The sequence below is a fragment of the Mustela putorius genome, unplaced genomic scaffold (genome assembly GCF_011764305.1).
Source record: "Mustela putorius furo isolate JIRA1106 unplaced genomic scaffold, ASM1176430v1.1 tig00000430_pilon_pilon_pilon, whole genome shotgun sequence".
In the NCBI taxonomy this organism is placed as follows: Eukaryota; Metazoa; Chordata; class Mammalia; order Carnivora; family Mustelidae; genus Mustela; species Mustela putorius.
Window position 1 is genome coordinate 24,584,996 of NW_025421377.1, and position 21,134 is coordinate 24,606,129.

General features: G+C 37.7%; 1 protein-coding gene across 4 annotated transcripts in view; it reads left to right on the forward strand.

Annotated features, from left to right (window-relative positions):
• USO1 (USO1 vesicle transport factor) overlaps positions 1-21,134 on the forward strand; it is a 92,754-nt gene that overhangs the window by 60,219 nt on the left and 11,401 nt on the right. For 2 of the 4 annotated variants that reach the window (XM_045079881.1, XM_045079882.1), the window contains 10 exons: positions 2,684-2,862; positions 6,784-6,924; positions 8,873-8,961; positions 9,355-9,509; positions 9,912-10,123; positions 11,602-11,622; positions 17,791-17,901; positions 18,226-18,344; positions 18,501-18,682; positions 19,617-19,738. In XM_045079881.1, coding sequence (XP_044935816.1) covers positions 2,684-2,862; positions 6,784-6,924; positions 8,873-8,961; positions 9,355-9,509; positions 9,912-10,123; positions 11,602-11,622; positions 17,791-17,901; positions 18,226-18,344; positions 18,501-18,682; positions 19,617-19,738 — 1,331 coding nt within the window. The remainder of the gene's footprint in view (positions 1-2,683; positions 2,863-6,783; positions 6,925-8,872; positions 8,962-9,354; positions 9,510-9,911; positions 10,124-11,601; positions 11,623-17,790; positions 17,902-18,225; positions 18,345-18,500; positions 18,683-19,616; positions 19,739-21,134) is intronic. The other 2 variants (XM_045079884.1, XM_045079885.1) reach the window with 1 other exon arrangement.

Here is a 21,134-nt window from a genome sequence, read left to right on the forward strand (position 1 = left end):
CTAAGATGAGAAGGAGGTACAAAGGTGATTAGCGAGGTATATATTTTCAGAGGCGACCAAGGAAAACAGAATTTTAAGACAAGGTAGAATTGGCTTGTCTTTAGGATTTCTAAGATAAGTTGCAGTGGCTCCTTGTGACCAATGGTAGCCTTCAAAGCTCTAGAATTAACTTTGCACAGTGGAGGGAAGGCCTGCCAGTGATGGTGAGGGTTCTGACATTCTCTTTCCTCCAGGGTCTTCTGATGCTCCTTAATGGCAGATTTATTTATTGGAGATTTATGGGCCTTCATAAGAGACATACAGTGATTCCTCCTCAGGAGGTGAGGATCCACATGGTCCAGCAGTATGAAGTCAGGAAGCCTCTCATTTGGAGCGCAGGACTGGTTAAATCAGAGATTTTAAACATATTTTAAATATACACCTTAAACATTTTTATTTCAAGTTAAATGTAATAATTTTTTTCAATATGCATTGATAAAGTGATCTTTTGAGTCAGGGCCAGACCCTTTTCTTCAAATATGGGTCAACTGATTGGAGTTTTCCCATCATCTTTCTGCATCTTTATTATATCACATCTATAATACATCAGGTAGGGTTTGCTTTTGGGTTTCTTTAAAGTGAAATGCAAGATCTTCGTGGGTTTTTCTTGTTTTTTAGACTTACATTACCCATATATAACAACAGCTGTTCTTAATGACTTGCTTTCATTGAGTTTTGCCAAAGACTTAGTTTTTATAAAAACCCTATCTATAAGGAATATATTCCAAGACCCCGAGTGGATACCTGAAATCCTAGATAGTACCAAACCTTACGTATACAGTTTTTTTTCCCTATACATACATACCTATGATAAAGTTTAATTTACAAATTAGGCACAGTAAGAGATTAACAACAACTAATAATAGAAAAGAACAATTGTAACAATATACTGTAGTTAAGGTTATGTGGAAACATAAACAGAAGTTGTTTACTCTTAGGTCCAATACTAGAGGCACGATCCATGAAAGAAAAAATGGGTACATAGACTACATTAACATTGAAAATTTCTCTACAAAACACTGTTAAACTGCTCTAAGAAATAGTCCTTTTTAAAAATAGTTTTGTTTATTTGAGTGATCTTGACACTCAACAAAGGGCTTGAACTCAAAAGACCCCAAAATAAACAGTGGTTATGCTTTTCGGACTGAGCTGCCAAGGTGCCCCCCAAAATAAAGTCTATTAATTTAAAAAAAAAAAAAAAGCAACTGATTTTTGTAAACATAAAATTCAACTAGTAGAGGTAAAAGTGTGGATGTAGTATGCATAGGAGCCTATCAGCTGTGAGCATCCAGTATCAGTCATATTGTCAACAGAGGGAACAGATCCTTGGTTAAATTGGCACTTGAAGTGGAGATCATTGGAGAGCTTTAAGCCATGAAAGCAGTGTAAGCTGTGGTGTGGATGCAAGTACCCCGTGGAACAGTATGTCGTGACCCCGTGGAACAGTATGTCGTGAGCAGAGAGAGGAGTAGATGGAGAACTGGAGCCAGGAACCATGGGAAGCCTGAGGAGTGGCCAGAGGCATGTAAGGAAAATGAGAAGAGAGTAATTCGTGTTTTAGAAACCAAGGCAAGAGGAAGTTTCAAGGAAGACATCAAGACGACAATGTCAGGTGCTTCTTAGAGATTAAGATATGGTTGATTCATTCAACAAATATTTAATAGCAACCTGATAGTTATATCTTTTCTCTGTCTCTGCTGAGGACATAGAGTAAGTCACTATATCCTAGTAGGACGTTCACATTCCTGTCTTTATGAATTATAACCTAGTGGACAAGACACATACTGCATAATAAAAGGAACAGGCTTTTATGAAGCATGTAGCTGGTGAGACTAGCCCGGTCATCAGGGCTTGATGTTTAATCTGGAATCTGAAGAAAAAATATGAGTTACTGAGGTGAGTGGATAGTTGAACACAGTGGTCAAGAGATCGGTGGGGACCTGAATCAGAGCATACAGCTTGTGGCCTGTGGCCATCAGGAGTCAGCAGAGGCTTTCTACCTTGCGGAACTGAAGAAATGCTGAGCTTGGAGATTTGTCTTTTTTTTAAAGAGTGGTGGGGGTGTTTGGTCTGGGTGACTCAGTCAGTTAAGTTTTGTACTCTTGATTTTGGCTCAAGCTCAGGTCATCCGGTCATGATCTCAGAGTCAGGAGATCAAGCCTTGCCTGGGACTGTGAGCTCAGCATGGAGCGTAATCTGCTGGTTCCTCTTCCTCCCTCTTCGCTTCTCCCCTGCACGCATGCCTACGCACGTCTCTGCCTCTCTCTCTCTCTCTAATATAAATAAGTAAAATCTTTAAAAAAAAAGATTCTCGGGGCACTTGTGTGGCTCAGTCGGTTGGGCCTCTGCCTTCAGCTCAGGTCATGATCTCAGGGTCCTGGGATCGAGCCCCACATCGGGCTCCCTGCTCCTTGGGAAGCCTGCCTCTCCCTCTCCCGCTTCCCCTGCTTGTATTCTCTCTCTCTCTCTTTCAAATAAATAAATAAAATCTTAAAAAAAAATTTCTCTCCGCCTCCCTCAGCACATCACCCTCCTGCCCACCCCAACCCCCAACCCCCGCCCCAGCGGCAAAAAGTATTTGGGGATTGAATTTACCTTTGGGTTTTATCAGCCTTAACGCTTGCATTTTACATTCTTTTCCCAGGTATAGTAGTGGAAGATTGTCTGATTTTGCTCCAAAACTTGTTAAAAAACAACAATTCCAATCAAAATTTTTTTAAAGAAGGCTCATATATTCAACGTATGAAACCTTGGTTTCATGTTGGAGATGAAAATTCTGGCTGGTCTGCACAGAAAGTGACTAATCTGCACGTAATGCTACAGGTATACTGTAGTTAGATACAAATGTGATAAGAATTTTGATATTGTTCCTTTCAAAGCAAAGCAAATTGCTCGTGTTTGATAAATTTAGGATGTTGAGTTGGTTTCAGATGGGCTTTAAAAAATCTTTTAGTATAATTTGCAGGTATGTTCAGAGATCCTCTGCCGTCGGCCTCCCCCGCCCCATTATCACGTCCATCACTCAGCTTCGATAATTATTAACGCCTGGCAGTTTTGTTTCATTTTATCCCACTTTCTTGTCCTGCTGCATTATTTTAAAGCAAATCCAAATATATAGTGTCCTGATGAACCTTTTGCACCCAGAGAATAAGAGGTTAGATTGTCGATTTGAATTTTTAAAATCTGATTTCTTCAGTTAAGGCTTTAATATTCAGAATACTACGTTCAACAAATAAATTCATTCAGTAAACATTTACTGGGAGTTAGGCACTGACCGCTAGGAAATGAATATTAATGTACCTGCCCCCAAAGATTAATAATCTGTTTTAAATCGGATGCAGGTTAAACTGACACATCACAGGTAATTTTATTTAAGCTTTATGGTGAAAGCTTAGTGGTGATGGTAGTAAAATTGAAGACAGTAGGATCCCAAATGATTTCTGCATCAGAGAATATATGAAATTCTTTGAAGTATTTTACTTACTTATTCCTTTATTATGCCTTCTCAATCCTTAAATTTATACGCTAGCCTCCCAACTTACCGACTCTCTGGTGAGTCTTGTGGGTTTTTTAATATCTCTGCATTATGTCTGCATCTCTGAAGTTGTTTTCCTTAAAACTAAATGGATAGTTTCTCTAATAATTAGAGTCTGAATATTGCTGCATACCCTGGGAGTTGATCGATTATTAGGACGACCAGATGCCCCATTTCGCCTGGATAGTATTCATTTTGTAATTACTGTAACAGTGCCCTCTTTCACTTCTAAACTGTCCCTATTTAGATAATACATTATAGTGGTTAGGAAAATATTTTATAGGACAACATGGGTAGAATCTTTCTGTTTTACACTCCTCCCTTCATCACTTCTGTTTTCATATGTCAGTATTACATATTTCAAGACTGTGTTAGTTTTTATCTTTTCAAAATAGCATCCAAAGTAGTAAGCTTGATATCTTTGCCCAATACCACTTTCTTAATAAAGGAACTTCCTCTAGAAAAGTACCTTTCAAAAGGTGATTAGACAGAGTGAAGGGTCTGGTGATGGGCAAAAACTAAGGTCTGTCCTGCCGAGCAGTGATCTTTAAAGTGCTGGAGGAGTCCACACGTGTTTTGTAGTTTAGGGTACTATGTAAGGAATTATTTTTGAAGAAAGTGTTGCTGTTTAAAATGTAAAGTACTATTTTACCAAAAAACAAAACCAAAAATGTAGACTAGCATACTGAATATCAACAAAAATTAGGTAGGTAGTAAATTGGTTCTTTAAGTACTCTTGACTTAAAAAAACTGAATAAAATCTTGAACATAAACTTCAAAATAAAGAGCTTGAGTTTAATTCACTTTAATATATCTCCATGTCAAAAATCGAGTGGTTGATACATTCATGACTTCATAGGTCGCAGGTTATCTTCTGTTTTTTCAACCTGTCCAATGCTATTTCTTTATAGCTGTATGTAGGGTTGCTTGTACTTTGAGTTCTCTATGTTGCACCAAATGAAAATACACCAAAAATGGTGATAAATGGTCCTGTTCGAATAGTAAACATCCTAACTGGAGTTTATTCATCATTGCAGTTGAAATCATGATTGATCTTAAAAATTCTGTAAGTTGAAATTGATGTGCTTAAGAATATTTTATTCAGCTTTTACAGATTAAATTTGGGGGATGCTCATCTTTTCAAGACATTTTTTAGTCGTAAAACACTTTAATTTTGTCCTTAAATGATAGTGTTATGACTAGTTCTGCCTCCTATGCCTACGGGCATATATACCCTCATTTTTTGAACAGTTACTGCCAGCAACTCTCAGAAAGCTCATGAGAAAATTGCTTTGTACCTTATGAGAAAATCCTTTTCGTTTTAGGATAATTCCAGTTATTAAAAACTTAATCCATATAATGGGTTAAAGTCTGTCTTGATATAACTTCTACAGACTTCCCCTTGGTTTGCTTTCTGGGAAAATACAAGTCCATTCCTTACAGTATTTTACAGATTTGAATGTTGTTATTAAGTCTTCCCTTATTTTCTTACCCTCATATTAAGTATTACCTCTTTCTTCAGTCACCTTTTCCTACTTCTCTGTCATCTAGAAAATGGATAATTGTTTTTTCTTTTTTTTACATCATCAATAAAGATACCCAAGTGATTAGATTGTATTAGGGAATTACTGTTGATTTTGTTGGGTATGGTGATAGCATGATGATTATGTTTTTTAAAATCCTTTTTAGTTAGAGATGCATATAGAAATATTTATGGGAGAAATGACATCTAGCTTGGTATTTGTTTTACACATGTACATATATACATATACACATATACACATATATACATATATACATATACATATACACATATATACATATACATATACACATATATACATATATACATGAATATATATTTCCTCTGCCACCCCCCACCCAGCCTCATAAGGATAGGAGAATAAATTAAAAAAACAAAAGCCTCGGAGGCCTAACTAGAAAGGTTTAAGGATTTAAACTAATAGGGAATCCTAAAGTTGCTTTCTAGTGACATCAGTGTATTAATCAACCCTCTTTTTTTTTTTTTTTTTTTTAAGATTTTATTTATTTATTTGAGAGAGGAAAGAAAGAGCATAAGCAGGGGAGGGCCAGGGGGAGAGGAAGAGGCAGACTCTGCATTGGGCAGGGAGCCCAACTTGGGCCTTGATCCCAGGACGCTGGGATCATGACCTGAGCCAAAGGCAGATGTCCAGCTGACTGAGCCACCCAGGCACCCCTTAATCAACCCTCTTAATAAAGTGTTATCACAAATTTCCCATGTGATCTTAATATATAAGGCTTTGTACACACACAGACCTGTGAGTGTAGTTTTAAAATACAAGATGCATATAAAATTATTTTGTAGATATGACAGTGCTGAAAATGTTGGGGATGACATTTTTTTGTTTCTCAGATTTCATGTTCAAGTTCAGACTAATCATTGAGCTGTAAGGATTTAATTAGTGTTAACAATCAATGAGGCCAACCGCTTGCGTAATGCGTAAATCTTCTACCACGTCTTCAGTTAGTTCTGGTCTCTCTTTAAGTAGCTCCCAGTGAAGGGGAATTTATCACACCTCAGGCCACTCTGTTCCCAGATCTGCTCTGTAATTAGGTAGTTCATCTTTACTTTGATAAGAAATATACCACCCTGTTACTCCATTCATCCGTTCACTCGTTGAATATAAACTACGTTATAAATACTGGGCTTGTTCTTTGGAACAAAAATGACTGAGGCAGTCTCTGCTCGGGAGTTCACAATCCCCTGAAGGCGACAAAGTGGCGCAAAAGGTGTAGCATACTGCGCGCTGTCGCCGAGCTGTTCCCTGAGAGCGTGAAGGGAAGAGCCCCTAGATCTGGCCGAGGAGGGGAGGGAAGCCTTCACCCAGATACTCGTGTTCATACAGATCCTTTCCCTCCAGACTTTTCAAATCTTCAAAAGACACAGAAGAATAAATAAAACAAGATGGGATTGGGAGGGAGACAAACCATAAGTGACTCTTAATCTCACAAAACAAACTGAGGGTGATGGGGGGGGGTAGGGGGCTGGGGTTATGGACACTGGGGAGGGTATGTGCTATGGTGAATGCTGTGAAGTCTGTAAACCTGGCGATTCACAGACCTGTACCCCTGGGGATAAAAATATATTATATGTTTATTAAAAAAAATTAAAAAGAAAAAAAAAGTTAAAAAAAAAAGACACATTTTGTTTGCTCTTTCTTTCGCAGCTTGTTCGCGTGCTGGTCTCTCCCACCAACCCTCCCGGGGCTACGAGCAGCTGCCAGAAAGCTATGTTCCAGTGCGGCCTACTGCAGCAGCTCTGCACCATCCTCATGGCCACGGGCGTTCCTGCTGACATCCTGACCGAGGTAAACTGCGTGGGGCCGGGGGCTGCTTGGGGCCCGTTGAAATCGGGAATCCTAAGAGGACTTAGATGTCAGCTAAAGGAAAAACAGTAGAAGTGAACCACTTTTATATGTTTAATTCCTAACTGGTCCTACTAAAAATCTACTTAGCATAATATGACAGTATTAAGCCCCAAAGGTATACTCCGTCCTCAAGTTCAATAGTATATGAATAATGTGAAAGCATACAGGATTTCATTAATTTTATTGTATTCAGCAGGAATACCCAGTATGACTGATGGTTTTAATTTTGAGAACAGTATGATTTAGTCAAATAAGACTTGAGACTTTAAGTAGTCTTACATATTCCTAGAATGGTACATTCTTTCTCCCTGATGTTTGGCATTTTTTCTTGCCTGCCCATTAAAAAGGAAGTTAGTTTGAAGGAAAGAAAGGTGGAGTTTATTTGAACTGTTTTGAAATTCTTCTCAAATTAACACATGCACATTAAAAGAAGAGATGATAATAAAAGTTCTGTAACAAAACCCACTATCTTTAGCCTCCCTCCACCCTGACTTCAGTCTTGCTTCCCATTGTATAACCCTCTCACTTGACTTCCTTCTGTCACCCCAGTAATTTGTGTGTAAATCAGTACTCAGGGCTTATAATTTTATGACTATATAAATACTATTCCCTGCTAAGCCAGAGCAGGGAACAGAGCTAATTATCTTTCTTTTTTTAAGTGATAGAAGTTTATTAAGTGAAGATACAGAAAAAGCTCTCAAGAGTGAGAGGGGTCCTGACAGGTTGCCCGTATGTTTTGTTAAATATCCCTTTCTCTTTCCTAAGTTGTAGTAGTGTTCTTTTTTCGTCTTACTGATGTTCTGTGTGCCTGCATATTAGTGCTATCACGTGCTTAATATATCATTTTTATCCCAGCTGGTTTTCTTTCTGGAAGCTTCCATCCTCCTGCTCCAGTATGGGCTGGTTATTGTCTCCTTCTGTGCTCACCTCTTGTCCTGGGACTTTGACCAGCCCCCTAGGATCTCTTTTTACTTCTCTCTTGACTGAAATCCCTTAGTGACCAGGCCGTGTCTTTACCCCTAAACCTTTTGGCTCGTTATCTTAGTTTATTTAACTTCCCGAAAAAGGTAAATGGCAGGAGAACTTGGTTTTAGCTCTTTGATGTCATCTACTTTCAGTTCAAATACTTGACTAGGTATCCATTCAGAGTTGGAAACCATAACACTCAACTTTCAGACATTATTTCGATACTGCCATTTAAAAATCTGAAGCCATTTTTAATCTTAATCCTTTTTATATAATCTTTTTTTCTCTAGAAACTTTTGGGATCTTCTCTTTCTTTCTTGTTTCCAGAAATATCCTGATGATGTACAGTACTACAGACTTTTTTTCCCCTCTTCAATTATTTTTTGTCACTCACTGGGCCCTTTCAAGCTATAGACATGTGTTCTCAGTTCTGGGAATGTTTTTCATATTTTCTGATAATTTTTTTTATGTCCTGCTTCTGCAATTCTATTGAAAGATTGTTGGACTTTCTGTGGACTTAGTTTGTCTTTTTATTCTATTTTCTTGGAGGTATTTTCAACTTCATCCTTAAATTGAAATTTAATTTGTTAGATTTTAAATGTCTTCTCTGATTTTATCCTAAAGCATCCTTGTTTTGTAGAAACAGATTCTGTCTCTTAGAGAATACTATTAATTTTAGTTTTTTGATATTTTAAATGCTTGTAGTCAGGTGTTACTTCTAATTAGAGGCCTGCACTTAATGTTTTAAAATGTTATTTCAAAAAAGTGTTAGAAGATTATAATGCTGTCTCTGCTTTTTTTGGTGTCTGAGTTTTGGCATTTAAAAGCAAAACACAGAAGGATAAAACATTTTCTTCCTTTGAAAACGGGTTTTCTTCCTGGACGTTCTCTCTCTAAACTTTTATTTTTCCCCCCTTAATAGACCATTAATACTGTATCAGAAGTTATTCGAGGCTACCAAGTAAACCAAGACTACTTTGCTTCTGTAAATGCACCTTCAAACCCACCAAGGTAGGAAAAGGGAAATCTTGTGATTTCTCTGAAAACTTCGGGTTTTTAGTATATCTCGTATATACATCTTATTCCCTTAAGAAGTTCAACTGTATGTTCTGAAACTAGAAATCATCTGACAAGATAAGCATGTTGCTGTTTTAAAAGAGTTTGTGGTCCTTGGAGCTTAGGTATTTGGGCTCAGATACCACACCCCCTCCTCTGGGCTTTAAGCAAACAGATCGCTTGTCTCCATTGCAGTTAATGTTCCTGTGAAATGGAGATGGAAATATTAACTTGATGGAAATACTATTTTATTATTATGGTTCTTCAGTCAGCGGCAACGACTGGCTGTTGATTCATATACTTAGGTTGCAATGTTTCTTTCTGTTCTGTTCTTTTTAAACGCAACAGGCCGGCAATTGTAGTTCTTCTCATGTCCATGGTCAATGAAAGGCAGCCATTTGTACTGCGCTGTGCTGTTCTCTATTGTTTCCAGTGTTTCTTATATAAAAATCAGAAAGGACAAGGAGAAATTGTGTCAACGCTCCTACCTTCCACTATTGATGGTAAATAATTTTTTTCTAATTTCTGTTTTAAAAAGTAAGTAGTCTTTCAAGCTTTTAATGATAAAACATATCCTAAGATGAAAAACCCTAGATGTAGTGGAACATTTGAAATACAGCATTTCCTTGAATTTGCTTTAGAAATATAGTTTTTAATTAAGACAGTGATTTTCTGGAATATCATCTCATCAGCTTGATGCCTAACATGTTCTACATCTCTTTATTCTATCACACTTCTTCTAAAGTCCTTTTTGTCATCTTTCATTTTGTTTTGAAAAGCAGACTTTTACAGATGTAGCTCAATACTGCTAATTAACAAAATTTAAAATATTATTTCGAACTATTTGTGTGTGTGTGTAAAGCAACATTTAATTTTTTATTACCCTCTGCTTGCTGTCTTTGTAGCAACAGGTAACTCGGTCTCCGCGGGTCAGTTACTGTGCGGAGGTCTATTTTCCACCGATTCGCTTTCAAACTGGTGTGCTGCCGTGGCCCTTGCCCACGCTTTGCAAGAAAATGCTACCCAGAAGGAACAGTTGCTCAGGGTTCAACTTGCTACGAGTATTGGCAACCCTCCGGTGTCTTTATTACAGCAGTGCACCAACATCCTTTCACAGGTAACGTGGTGAGTGGAACACTCGAAGGCAGGAAAAGTCTCTGCCACACATTTGCATGTCAGCGATACAGGAATTTAAGGATATCCTTAGTACATGCAGATAGAAAAGGAAAGCGGTGTGGACCTACCTGCCCATTGGCTCATTGTAACCAGAAACAGTTTATGGAGAGAAAGCAATAGATATTCTTACGTGAGTGGTTTTGTCAAATTGTTAGTAAGGTCTGCTTCATGATAGAAACGCATATTCTGGACAGAAGGGGACTTGTGTTTCTTTGTTTCCTTTTATATCATCCGCGGTGTTCCTGCACAGTTCTGCTAGCGTTCTTCCCTGTGGCCAAATTTGGTCAGCTTATAAGAGGGCATCGAACAAAGTGGTTCATAGCTATGTGCCTCCTTTTTTCTCTTCCCAAACCAATCAGTCTTCCTTGTAGGAAGCAAAGGTAGGATACCAGCTCATCACTGATACAGTTAACCATTGGACTCCTTGATGTCTGTGAGCTCTCAAATCATCAAAATCCTAAAGCTAATAACTTAGGTAGTAAGACAGACAAAAATGTAACTGCAGACCTCTGGACCCCTGATGAGAACATCTAGACCCCGGTGAACATCTAGAACATCTAAACCCCAGTGAGAACAGCAGAGCTTCACTGAAGTGTGGGTGTGAAGCTGTTTAGGAATATCACTTACTCATGGATGATTTGTCCCCATGCACCAACCTTGCTGTTGAACAGTTCAGGTTCACTCTTCGGTGAAACTACGGTCATCAACCACTCAGGACCACTCAGAGTAAACATGTACTTAAGTCTAAAATTGTGCTGTCCCCTAGAATTTTCCAATTTTCCTGCCTCCCTCCCTGTGATAAGGTCCTGTGTCCTTCTTAATTTTGAATTTTGTCACACTCATTGAATTGTTTTATTGTGCGCTTTTAAAGAAACATCAGTGCCATCCACAGAAAGCTATAAATTAAAGGTAAAGAATTATGAAGAATTAACTGTGGTGAAAGGGGGGTTTCCGCTCCCTTTGTTGTTTAAAATCTGTTTACTTAGGTTGAAAGCTTATTTTATCTTTGATTTATCATTTATTTCTTCGTGATTTGAAAAAACTACCCCCAAATATTCATATCTTTATGTATTTACTACTTGTCATTCTCGTGTTGTTGTCTGTTGAAAACAGCTTCTCTTAAGCTTAACAGCAATTAACTGACCACCGCCACCAGAGAGTTTGCTTTACCACTGTCTTCACAGTTAATGCATAACGACAAATTCTCCAGATGTGATGTCTTCTACTCTGAGTTATCACAGTGCTATAAAATGATCCTTTCTCCTCCAAAATGTAGAAACACTGTTACATAATAAAGGTTTTGAACTGTCCTGTCCCAAAGTATTGGGTTTGTAGAGACCATCTGTGAGGGATTTTTCTAGATTTAAATTTTTCTAAAGCAGTAATATTTCTGAGTAATTTGTCATGTGTAATTTACAGGGTGATAAGATCGACAGACGGGTATGTATCGCTTGTTTAAGCTTAGGCACTTCCCTCTTACAACAAGGCTTTTCTTTGTCTTCGGTTTTGCTGATGGTTTTATTAACTGCTTGTTTGAAGTTGTATTCTACTCACACTTTCATGCATCAGCAAGTTTCTCTCTGTCATAAGTGGCTTCCGGTTTTTCTCCGTGGGATGTTTTCTCCGTGTAGTGGTGTTACTAAGAACTGTGGGGATGAGGCTGAAGCTGTATCTGTGCTTCCTCTGGGTATGCTTGCACTTTCTGGAATTCCTTGGTTTGGGTTTTTTTGGTGGTTTTTTTGTGTGTGTGTTTCTTCACCTAAGCTTGTTTCTTTATTTCCCCCTGAAACCATTTTGAGGCTAGTAAAATTGAGGGTGAAGGATTTTGTCTTCAGCTAGTCAGTATGTCAAAGAATATGGTGACTTTTCTATTACTTAGATTACAGAAAATGTACAATAGTAAATGTAACTTTGTAATTTGAAAGATTTTTTAATTGAATACAATGGGTAGTTCTGGATGTAACCCATATGGTACAGTTACCATTAGGGGTTAGTTTTTGATGTGTGTGAGGGAGTGTGATTTGTGTTTGGTTTTGATTTTTTTTTTTTTTTTTTTTTTTTTTTTTTTTTTTTTTGCAGAGTGTTTGGCAAAAAAGGAGTGTACCTTAATATTTACGTTTGGTCATGCATTCAGTTGTGCAGTGTTGGTAGTAATAAACTGAAGTCCTGTTAGGAATTGTATCTTTGTGGATGAGTATGATTTAACACCTGCTAATAACACACACAGACAAACTTGGCAGCTTTAGCTTCCAGAATTTTTAATATTAGGTATTTTAATATTAGGTATTTTAAAATATGCGTGTCAATCATTTAGAAGGGAATATTTTGGAAGTATAACATACACAGTAAAATGTACAGGCCTTAAGTATTCAATCAGATCGTTTTTGATGGGTGGATATACCTCTAACCACCACCCAGAATCAGCTGTAGAACTTTTTCATAATCTCAGAAAGTTCCATCATGTCCCTTTCCCATTAATTTTCTATTCCCAGAGGCCACTGCTAGAAAGTAAATCTAATCATAATACTCTAGAAACTCATTTTAATACTCGAAGGGTAGAAGTTTAAAATGTTAGCTTATTTATTTTTATAAGTAATGTAAAATACTGAATTTGAAATCCACAGACTAGGAATAAGAGGGATTTTTATTTAGAAAATAAAAAGGAAAACATAATAGTCTGTGTTAAAGGTAAGATGACTCAGCTTCATTTATTTTGTTTGTGGTTCTCTTTCATCCTATAAAATCTGTGATTTCTAGTAACTGAACCCACAGAATGTGCTGAAGTGATAATTTCAGCATCCATTTGTTTTTCCAACTCATAGTGGTTCATATACTCTTGGGGGCTAAGAAGAGATGTGTACTTTTTCTTGATTTGAACCTATAAACAATCATACAGACAAATGTAAACATAAAATGAATAATTCCATGAAATTATTCTGCAAAGTGGAATGTGGGTTTTGTTTTTTGCTATTCTTGGGTATTTATCTTGTAAAGAATCCATCAGAAGATCAGAATGCAGTGACATAGAATGTATCACTAGCCTTTAAGGTCTAATATCTAACTTTTTTTTTAGAGGCTAAAGTAGCTTGATCAGGATTTTGTTGGATCTTTCTGACAGTGTGTAATTGTACACTGGACAAATACTATAGCATTTTTGTATTAATAGTTTATTTTCTTTTCATTTTGGAAAACTAAAAATAAAAACTAGAAGGTGAGAATTCTACTACCCAAAAGTAACTGTTGGCTAATTTTTTTTTTTAAAGTAGGCTCCACACCCAACATGGAGCTTAAACTCATGACCCTGACATCAAGAGCCACATGCTCTACGCACTGAGCCAGCCAGGCCCTCCCAGTCTTTTTTTTCTATACTGTTTATTTACATAGGAGTGCTCATACAAGAGATTCCATTTTATATTCTGAGTCTTTTCTTACAAATATTTTCTTTGTCATTAAACACTAAATAAGTGTCACCTTATATGACTGCATAATACTTCACCAGATACACCATTGATCAGCTAACCATCTCTTTATTTTCAGACATTTAATTATCTTCCATTTTCTTTATTATAAATCATGGTTTGATGAACATCAGAATAATATAGTTTGCACAAAAAAGCATTCTTACACAGTCCTCACTGTCTATTTCCAATATGCATAACTTTATATGAATGTAGCAAAGCAAGGACCACCTGTATTTCGTTGAGTTTTAAAAAAAATTATGCCGGCAATTTTTATTGTTTTTTCATTTTCCTAGTTCAATCTTTATTCCGCCGTCTATTTTAAATTTGGGGCATTAGTCCTACTTTTAATAGGTAGAGAGCAAAGAATTGCGTAACCAGAGGGAATAATTCGCAGTTTATAGCACCCGTAGAACGCTTATTGTGTACCATGTGCCGTTCTAAGTTCTTAACATGTAGTAACTCATTTAATCCGCTCCCCAGCTCAGTGAGGTGGGTATTCACTATCTAACCTGTTGAAGGATGATGATAAGGTTTCGTGCTGTTGAGTTTTAGAACCAGGATACAAATCCTGACATTCAGAGCCTATCCTTTTAACTTCTGTGTTTGAGATTATCTAATCCAAAGTCCTCTGTTAACTATTACATATAACATATTGAACTTGTACAAGGTAGGGCAGTGGAGGGTTTGGTTCTTCTAATTTCCAGCCACGTTTTCACTGATACCATACTGCCACTCTTAGAATTAAATTTAGTCTTTAAAAATACATGTACATATTTTAAAATACATATATATGTATTTAGAAATCAAAATGACAAAAAAAGTATACAATAAGAAGTGTCGGCCCCACCCACCCTGGTCCTGGTTCCCTGCCTTCTTATTACTTATTTCTTCTGTTGCCTTCAGGTGCTTTTTGTGTAGAGCCACTGTTTGTTTTTTTTCCTCCTACCTAATACCATTTTGAACCACCAGCAAAATCAAGTAAGACTGCATTATGTGCGGGTTGCATTATGTAATTCCCTACAGTCTCACCAACAGTATGTTATCAGACTTGTATTTTCGCCAATCTGTTGAGAGGTGAAAAAATGTTATCTTAGTGAGTTTTAATGTGCATTTCTCTTTCCAAAAGGTTGAGTAGTTTTCTATGTGTTTATACACAATTTAAAGTTTTTCTGTGAACTCTCATTTCTTACAGTTCATATCATCTGCTCATTTTTCTGTTGGGTTGTTAAATCATTTCTAATTTTATAGAAACTCATTTTATAATAAGGAATCCAACCCTTATCTGTGATAAGTTACAAATATGTTTTTCCTGATATGTCATTTGGTTTTTGACCTTGGTGAAGTTTTATTTTGGATTTTTTCTTTTTTTTGTATCAGACTTTTATCACTTTTCTGCATTTTATATCATACTTAGGCCTTCCCCACTTCATGATTTGAACAAACTTGCCTATATTTTTGTCTCATATTTTCTGGTTTCGTTTTTTGTGTTTATTTAAATTTTTGTTCCATTTTTCTTGATGAACTATGTGAGTTATGGATCTTCTGACCTTTTTTAATTTTAATTTTAATTTATTTATTTGACAGAGATCACAAGTAAGTGGAGAGGCAGGCAGAGAGAGAGAGAGAGAGAGAGAGGAAGCAGGCTCCCTGCCAAGCAGAGAGCCCCATGTGGGACTCGATCCCAGGACCCCGAGATCATGACCTGAGCTGAAGGCAAAGGCTTAACCCACGAGCCACTCAGGCACCCTCCTCTGACCTTTTTTATTTTTATTTATTTTTAAAGATTTTATTTATTTATTTGACAGAGATCACAAGTAGGCAGAGAGGCAGGCACAGAAGAGAGGAGGAAGCAGGATCCCTGCTGAGCAGAGAGCCAGATGTGGGGCTCGAACCTAGGACCCTGAGATCATGACCTGAGCCAAAGGCAGAGGCTTTAACCCACTGAGCCACCCAGGTGTCCCCCTCTGACCTTTTGTAGATAGCTAGCTCATTGTAACATTTTGTAAGTCCTCCTGTATCCCACTAACGATTATGTGCTATCTTTCTCATATACTGAATTCTCATTTGTAAAATCGTTTCTGGACTTCCTATTCTGTCCCTTGATTCTTGTCGTTTATGACCTAGTATCACCTCCTTGCCCTTTCTCTTTTCTTTTCTTTTTCTTTTTTTTAACTAAGTTTAGTTACTCTTGCTCCTTATTTTTCCATATGAATTTGAAAACCAGGTTGTTTAGTGCGGTGGGGAGAAGAAAAACCCTTTGGTATTTTATTTGGATTACCTAGATTTTACAGATCAATGTACCATTACTATCTCCATGATTTTGAGTTTTTCATCAAAATGATGAAATCACTGGTGTCTTTCTACTGATTTAGGTCTGCTTTTGTTCTCTTCAGGAGTGTTTTTAAAATTTTCCTCGTTTAGTTGTTTTGTGTGTGTGTGTGTGTGTGTTTAAGGTTTATTTATTTATTTGAGAGAGAAAGAATCTCCCTGCTGAACCTAGAACCCAAATGGGGTTGGTGAACAGGGCTCAATCCCAGGACCCTGAGATCATGACCTGAACTGAAATCTAGAGTCTTCCACTTAACCTTAATCGACTATGCCACCCAGGTGCCCCAGCCTCATTTAGGTGTTAGACAGTTCGGGTTAGGCTCATTTCCTGAATACTTTATCTTCTTTTGATGCCATAGTTTAAGTGAGATGTTGCATTCTATCTTGATTCTAACTAGTTTTGTTTAGCTTTGCTTTCTTATTCTTCAGTTAGACCCCAAAGGGTATACTTCTAGAAGATAGTTACATTTCTGTTTATTCAGACACCAGCCCGTGATCTGATAGAGCCCTGTATATACACTGTAGGTGTTGATGGCACTTGCAGATGGTATTCCAAGTCATAATAAAATTTTTATATATAACGAGGGGAAATCAATGAAATATTTATTTACTTGAGTAACTAGTTGAAAGTCCTCTGTGGCACACAGTCAGTTGAGAATAACTATATTTTTTAACTTTCAAATCTACTTGGGTAACATGAAGATATACCATAGGCATAGTAATGACATAGAGGCAAGAAAAAAGTAAGAATAATGCATCATGTAAAAGCTAATGCTTATTTTGCAGATCATTTTGAAGAGGTCTAGTCTGAATTTCTTTAAGTAAATATGAAATACACTTGAAAATAGATTATAGAAAGGCCAAGATACTGTCCTCAAGATTCATGAAATTGGAACGGCCTTGAGTAATTTTTCAAAGCACAGTGATGGTTACTTTAAATCCATTTTGGGGCTTTGAATAATTGTATTTTGGATGTTTTCTGCAGTTACCTCAAAGTAATCCATTACTGTGCTAAATTCCATTTATTTCTTTCAAACAACTTTTGTACTCTTAAACAAAAAATAGGTTATGTAATATAATATGGGCAGTGGCTGTATGAGCTAAGAGACTATCCCCATAGGAGATATAAATATGTTCATTAAAATGTAAGAAAGTGTCATTTTGATGGATGTACTAGTTTTCAATATTGTTTGGTTGGCAGTAGTATAGTTAGTGGTTTGGGACAGTTAGCTAATTTAAATAAATCTTTTTCTTCCTTATGTTTGTGATTCTCATTGTCTGGCATGTTGCCAGTGAGTTTGCAACATGGTTTATTTATTATCTTGTTAGGGAATATATTCTCTGATGGAATTTGGCTAAATAATTCAGGAGATTATTTCCTTTTATTTTTCCTGATACTTTTTGAAGGAGGTAGAATTTGTCCTTTTATCAGAAACTTGTTTTTAAAATTTTGATTGAAACATCTGGGCAACTTTATGCTACTGTGAAGTGTTTTCAGATTGATAATTTTTTTAAGCAGCCACATCGTGCATCTGCCTTAGCAGACCAGGTTTTCCCACTAGCAGTATTTTCGATAATCTGGTATATGTTTATGAAGAGAAATCAATTCCAGTTTCTGCTCTCTGTTCATTTTGGGAAGTACAGCCCGGAGAGGACACAAGAGTGCATTCTCTTGTTCAATTTTTTACATGTGGATTCCTAACATATCTTTTGTAAGGTGTTAAAAAATCTTTAATGCAAATGGAGAGGGATCTTAGGGTAACGTTAAGTTTGAAAAAAGGTAAAATGAGATTTCTGCCAACTTATCTGTTTGCTGCAGGGAAGCAAAATACAGACAAGAGTTGGATTATTGATGCTGCTCTGTACCTGGCTGAGCAACTGTCCCATTGCGGTCACGCATTTCCTTCATAATTCGGCCAATGTTCCATTTGTATCCTTTATGTTTTAGTAAGATGCGTGTAAGTATTTCTTCCTATTTCTTCCTCTCAGCGAGAGGGAGTTCTGCGTTCTAAATATTTGAATTTATAATATTTAAAAAGCTGTGTTGCATCTTTTTAAACTGTTAAGATAGAGATGATGCTCGCTTAAGTGTGTGTGTGTGTGTGTGTCTGGTGCCTTTGTTCGTTTCATGCTTGCTCGGACTATATATAGAAGCTTTGTAGAAACCCTTACATGAGATACACGTCCGATTCAGACTGTGAAGGAGAACACTCTAGATGTTATGAGCCATTAGTCTCCTTAACAAAAATTTCAGCTTACAGGACAAATTGCAGAAAATCTTGGCGAGGAAGAGCAGTTGGTCCAAGGCTTATGTGCCCTTTTGTTGGGCATTTCAATTTACTTCAATGATAACTCACTTGAGAGCTACATGAAGTAAGTGAGGGGAACACGCTAGGGGAAAAAAATGACCTGCTGATTTCATCCAAGTGATAATGATAAATTTTTTTCTGCCAAAATATAATATAGAGCCAAGTTTTAGGTTTTCTTATGACTTTTTTTTAAAGCATTTCAATATGCTTATTTCTGTAGAGAGAAATTAAAACAACTAATAGAGAAGAGGATTGGCAAAGAAAACTTCATAGAGAAACTAGGATTTATCAGCAAACATGAGTTGTATTCCAGAGCATCTCAGAAACCACAGCCAAACTTTCCCAGTCCAGAATACATGATATTTGATCATGAGTTCACGAAGCTGGTAAAAGAACTTGAAGGTAAGACAGAGTTTATATTGATTTTCATTTAAAAGTACCTATGATCTCCGTCTGTCAAATAAATAAATAAAATCTTTTTTTTAAAAAAAAGTACCTATGATTATTTTGTATGTGTATATTTTGGACACATGTAGATTATATAGTAAGCCAAAAGTGGGTTGTTATTTCTTTTAGTAGCTCTTGGTTTATAGTTCGTTGAAAGATTTTTGGCATTCAAGAGGATTGGGAAGATTATATCTTCTCTGTCATACAGTTAGGCCATATGTTTTGCTGATTAAATCTTAAAATAGGATTAAATTTTTTTTTTAAGATTTTGTTGATTTTAAAGAGAAAGAACTCACACATGTATGCATGCACACTTATGAGTCGGGGGAGGGACAGAAGGAGCGGGAGAGAATCTTTCTTTTTTTTTTTAGATTTTATTTATTTGTTTGTCAGAGAGTGAGAGAGGATACAAGTAGCGGGAGTGGCAGGCAGAGAGAGAAGCAGGCTCCCTGCTGAGGTGAAGGCAGATGCTTAATGGACTGAGTCACTCAGGCATCCCAGCAGGAGAGAATCTTAAGCAGATTCTACACTGAGTACAGAGCCCAATATGGGGGCTCGATCTCACAATGCTGAGACCATGACCTGAACTGAAATCAAGGGTTGCTCGTTTAACCAGCTGAGCCACCCAGGTGCACCAGATTTTAAATTTTAAAATAGGATTTTTTTTTTTTTTTTTAGATTTTATTTATTTATCTGACAGAGAGATCACAAGTAGGCAGAGAGGCAGGCAGAAAGAGAGGGGGAAGCAGGCTCCCTGCTGAGCAGAGAGCCCGATGTGGGGCTCGATCCCAGGACCCTGAGATCATGACCTGAGCTGAAGGTAGAGGCTTTAACCCACTGAGCCACCCAGGTGCCCCTAAAATACATTTTAATAAGCTTTCTTTTATAGGTGTGATAACTAAGGCTATTTATAAGTCCAGTGAAGAGGATAAAAAAGAAGAAGAGGTGAAGAAAACATTAGAACAACATGACAGTATTGTGACTCACTACAAAAATATGATTCGAGAACAAGTATGTACTGATAAATTGTAAACACTGTCTGATGTACTGATACTTTTCTACTTTGGGGCAGGATTTTTGCTCGCATTTCATATGCAAGAAGTTACAGAAATTAGAGCACATTTTCCTAAATAATTCAAAGCTATCTGAGTATTCAACAAGCAGAGCTCAATATTGTGCTAAGCATTGTGCAGGATGTGGTGGATAAAGTCATGAATGAGACATGTTCCCCTATCACAGTCCCGGGGAGAGAAAACTATAAATAGGGTATTGTGACACACGTAACATGAAGTCTAGTGATACAGATACTGGAGGGCCTGTTACAGCAGAGAGGCAGCTGATGTAGCTAAGTAAGAGCAGGAGCTGGAGAAAACAGAATGTGAGTTTGTGCCCAGCGGATAGCTAGGAACAAGCTGGGCAAAAGGAAGCATCAGGAAGAGGAGGAGCAGGACATGTCCCCGGCACACACACAGAACGCTTGGTGGCTGCGCCAAGCAGAAATTGGAGAAGCAAGGCCGAGGTGAGAGCCGTCCAGAAGGAGGTGGTCGTGAGGGGCTGGGGGAGGGAAGTGGGGGCGCTGATGGGGATAATGGCTACGGTGTTTTGTTTATTGTGTTCTAGGTGCTCACAAAACAAATTCAGACACTTCCATTTAATTCCCATAGCATCCCTACAAGGTAGTTCATATTTCCATCCAAGAATAAATGAGGAATCTGAGACTTTGGAGAATTTGACTTTGTCCAGGATCACCCAGTGGTCAGAACAGGATTCAAAAACGTGTGTCCCTGGGACTCTCAGACTCCTCCCAGTGAGCTGTGGAGAGGGCAGACCTGCGAAACGTGGAAAGCCGAGTGGGCTTAAGTGGCAGGACTGTGTGATGATTGGTTGGGGCGTGAGGCAGAAAGGGTCAGATGCCGTCCTGAGATCTCCGTCTTGCAGGACTGAATAGGTGATGCTAAGAGCAGCGGAGGGTGTGTTAGCGTGGAGAATGATGATGAGAGTGAAACTATCCCCGCAAAGTCGTTAACTGACAGTTTCTGGGCAGGCTACCAGAGAACCTGCACGCTTGTTTCTTGTTTTGTGCTTTCATTTAATTCTTTGTCACGGCATATACCTTGATGGGAATCCTAAAAAGGACTGCAGTATTATCTGGAACCTGAGATTACTGTTGTTATTAAAATGCTATTAAAGTGAAAACAATACACTGGTGGCTGTCCATGGGGGGGCCAGCTGCACCCCGCACCCCCGCTTCCCCCCGCTGCTGACTATGCACAGCTTGAAGCAAGTGTGGCAAGTAAGAGCTTGGGTAGGGCTCTCTCAGCACGAGCGGCCTGTGTCCTTCCCTGCAATCTTTATTGTTGAGATTGGAATTCTAAGAATAAAAATACAGTGGTATACTTAGCATTTA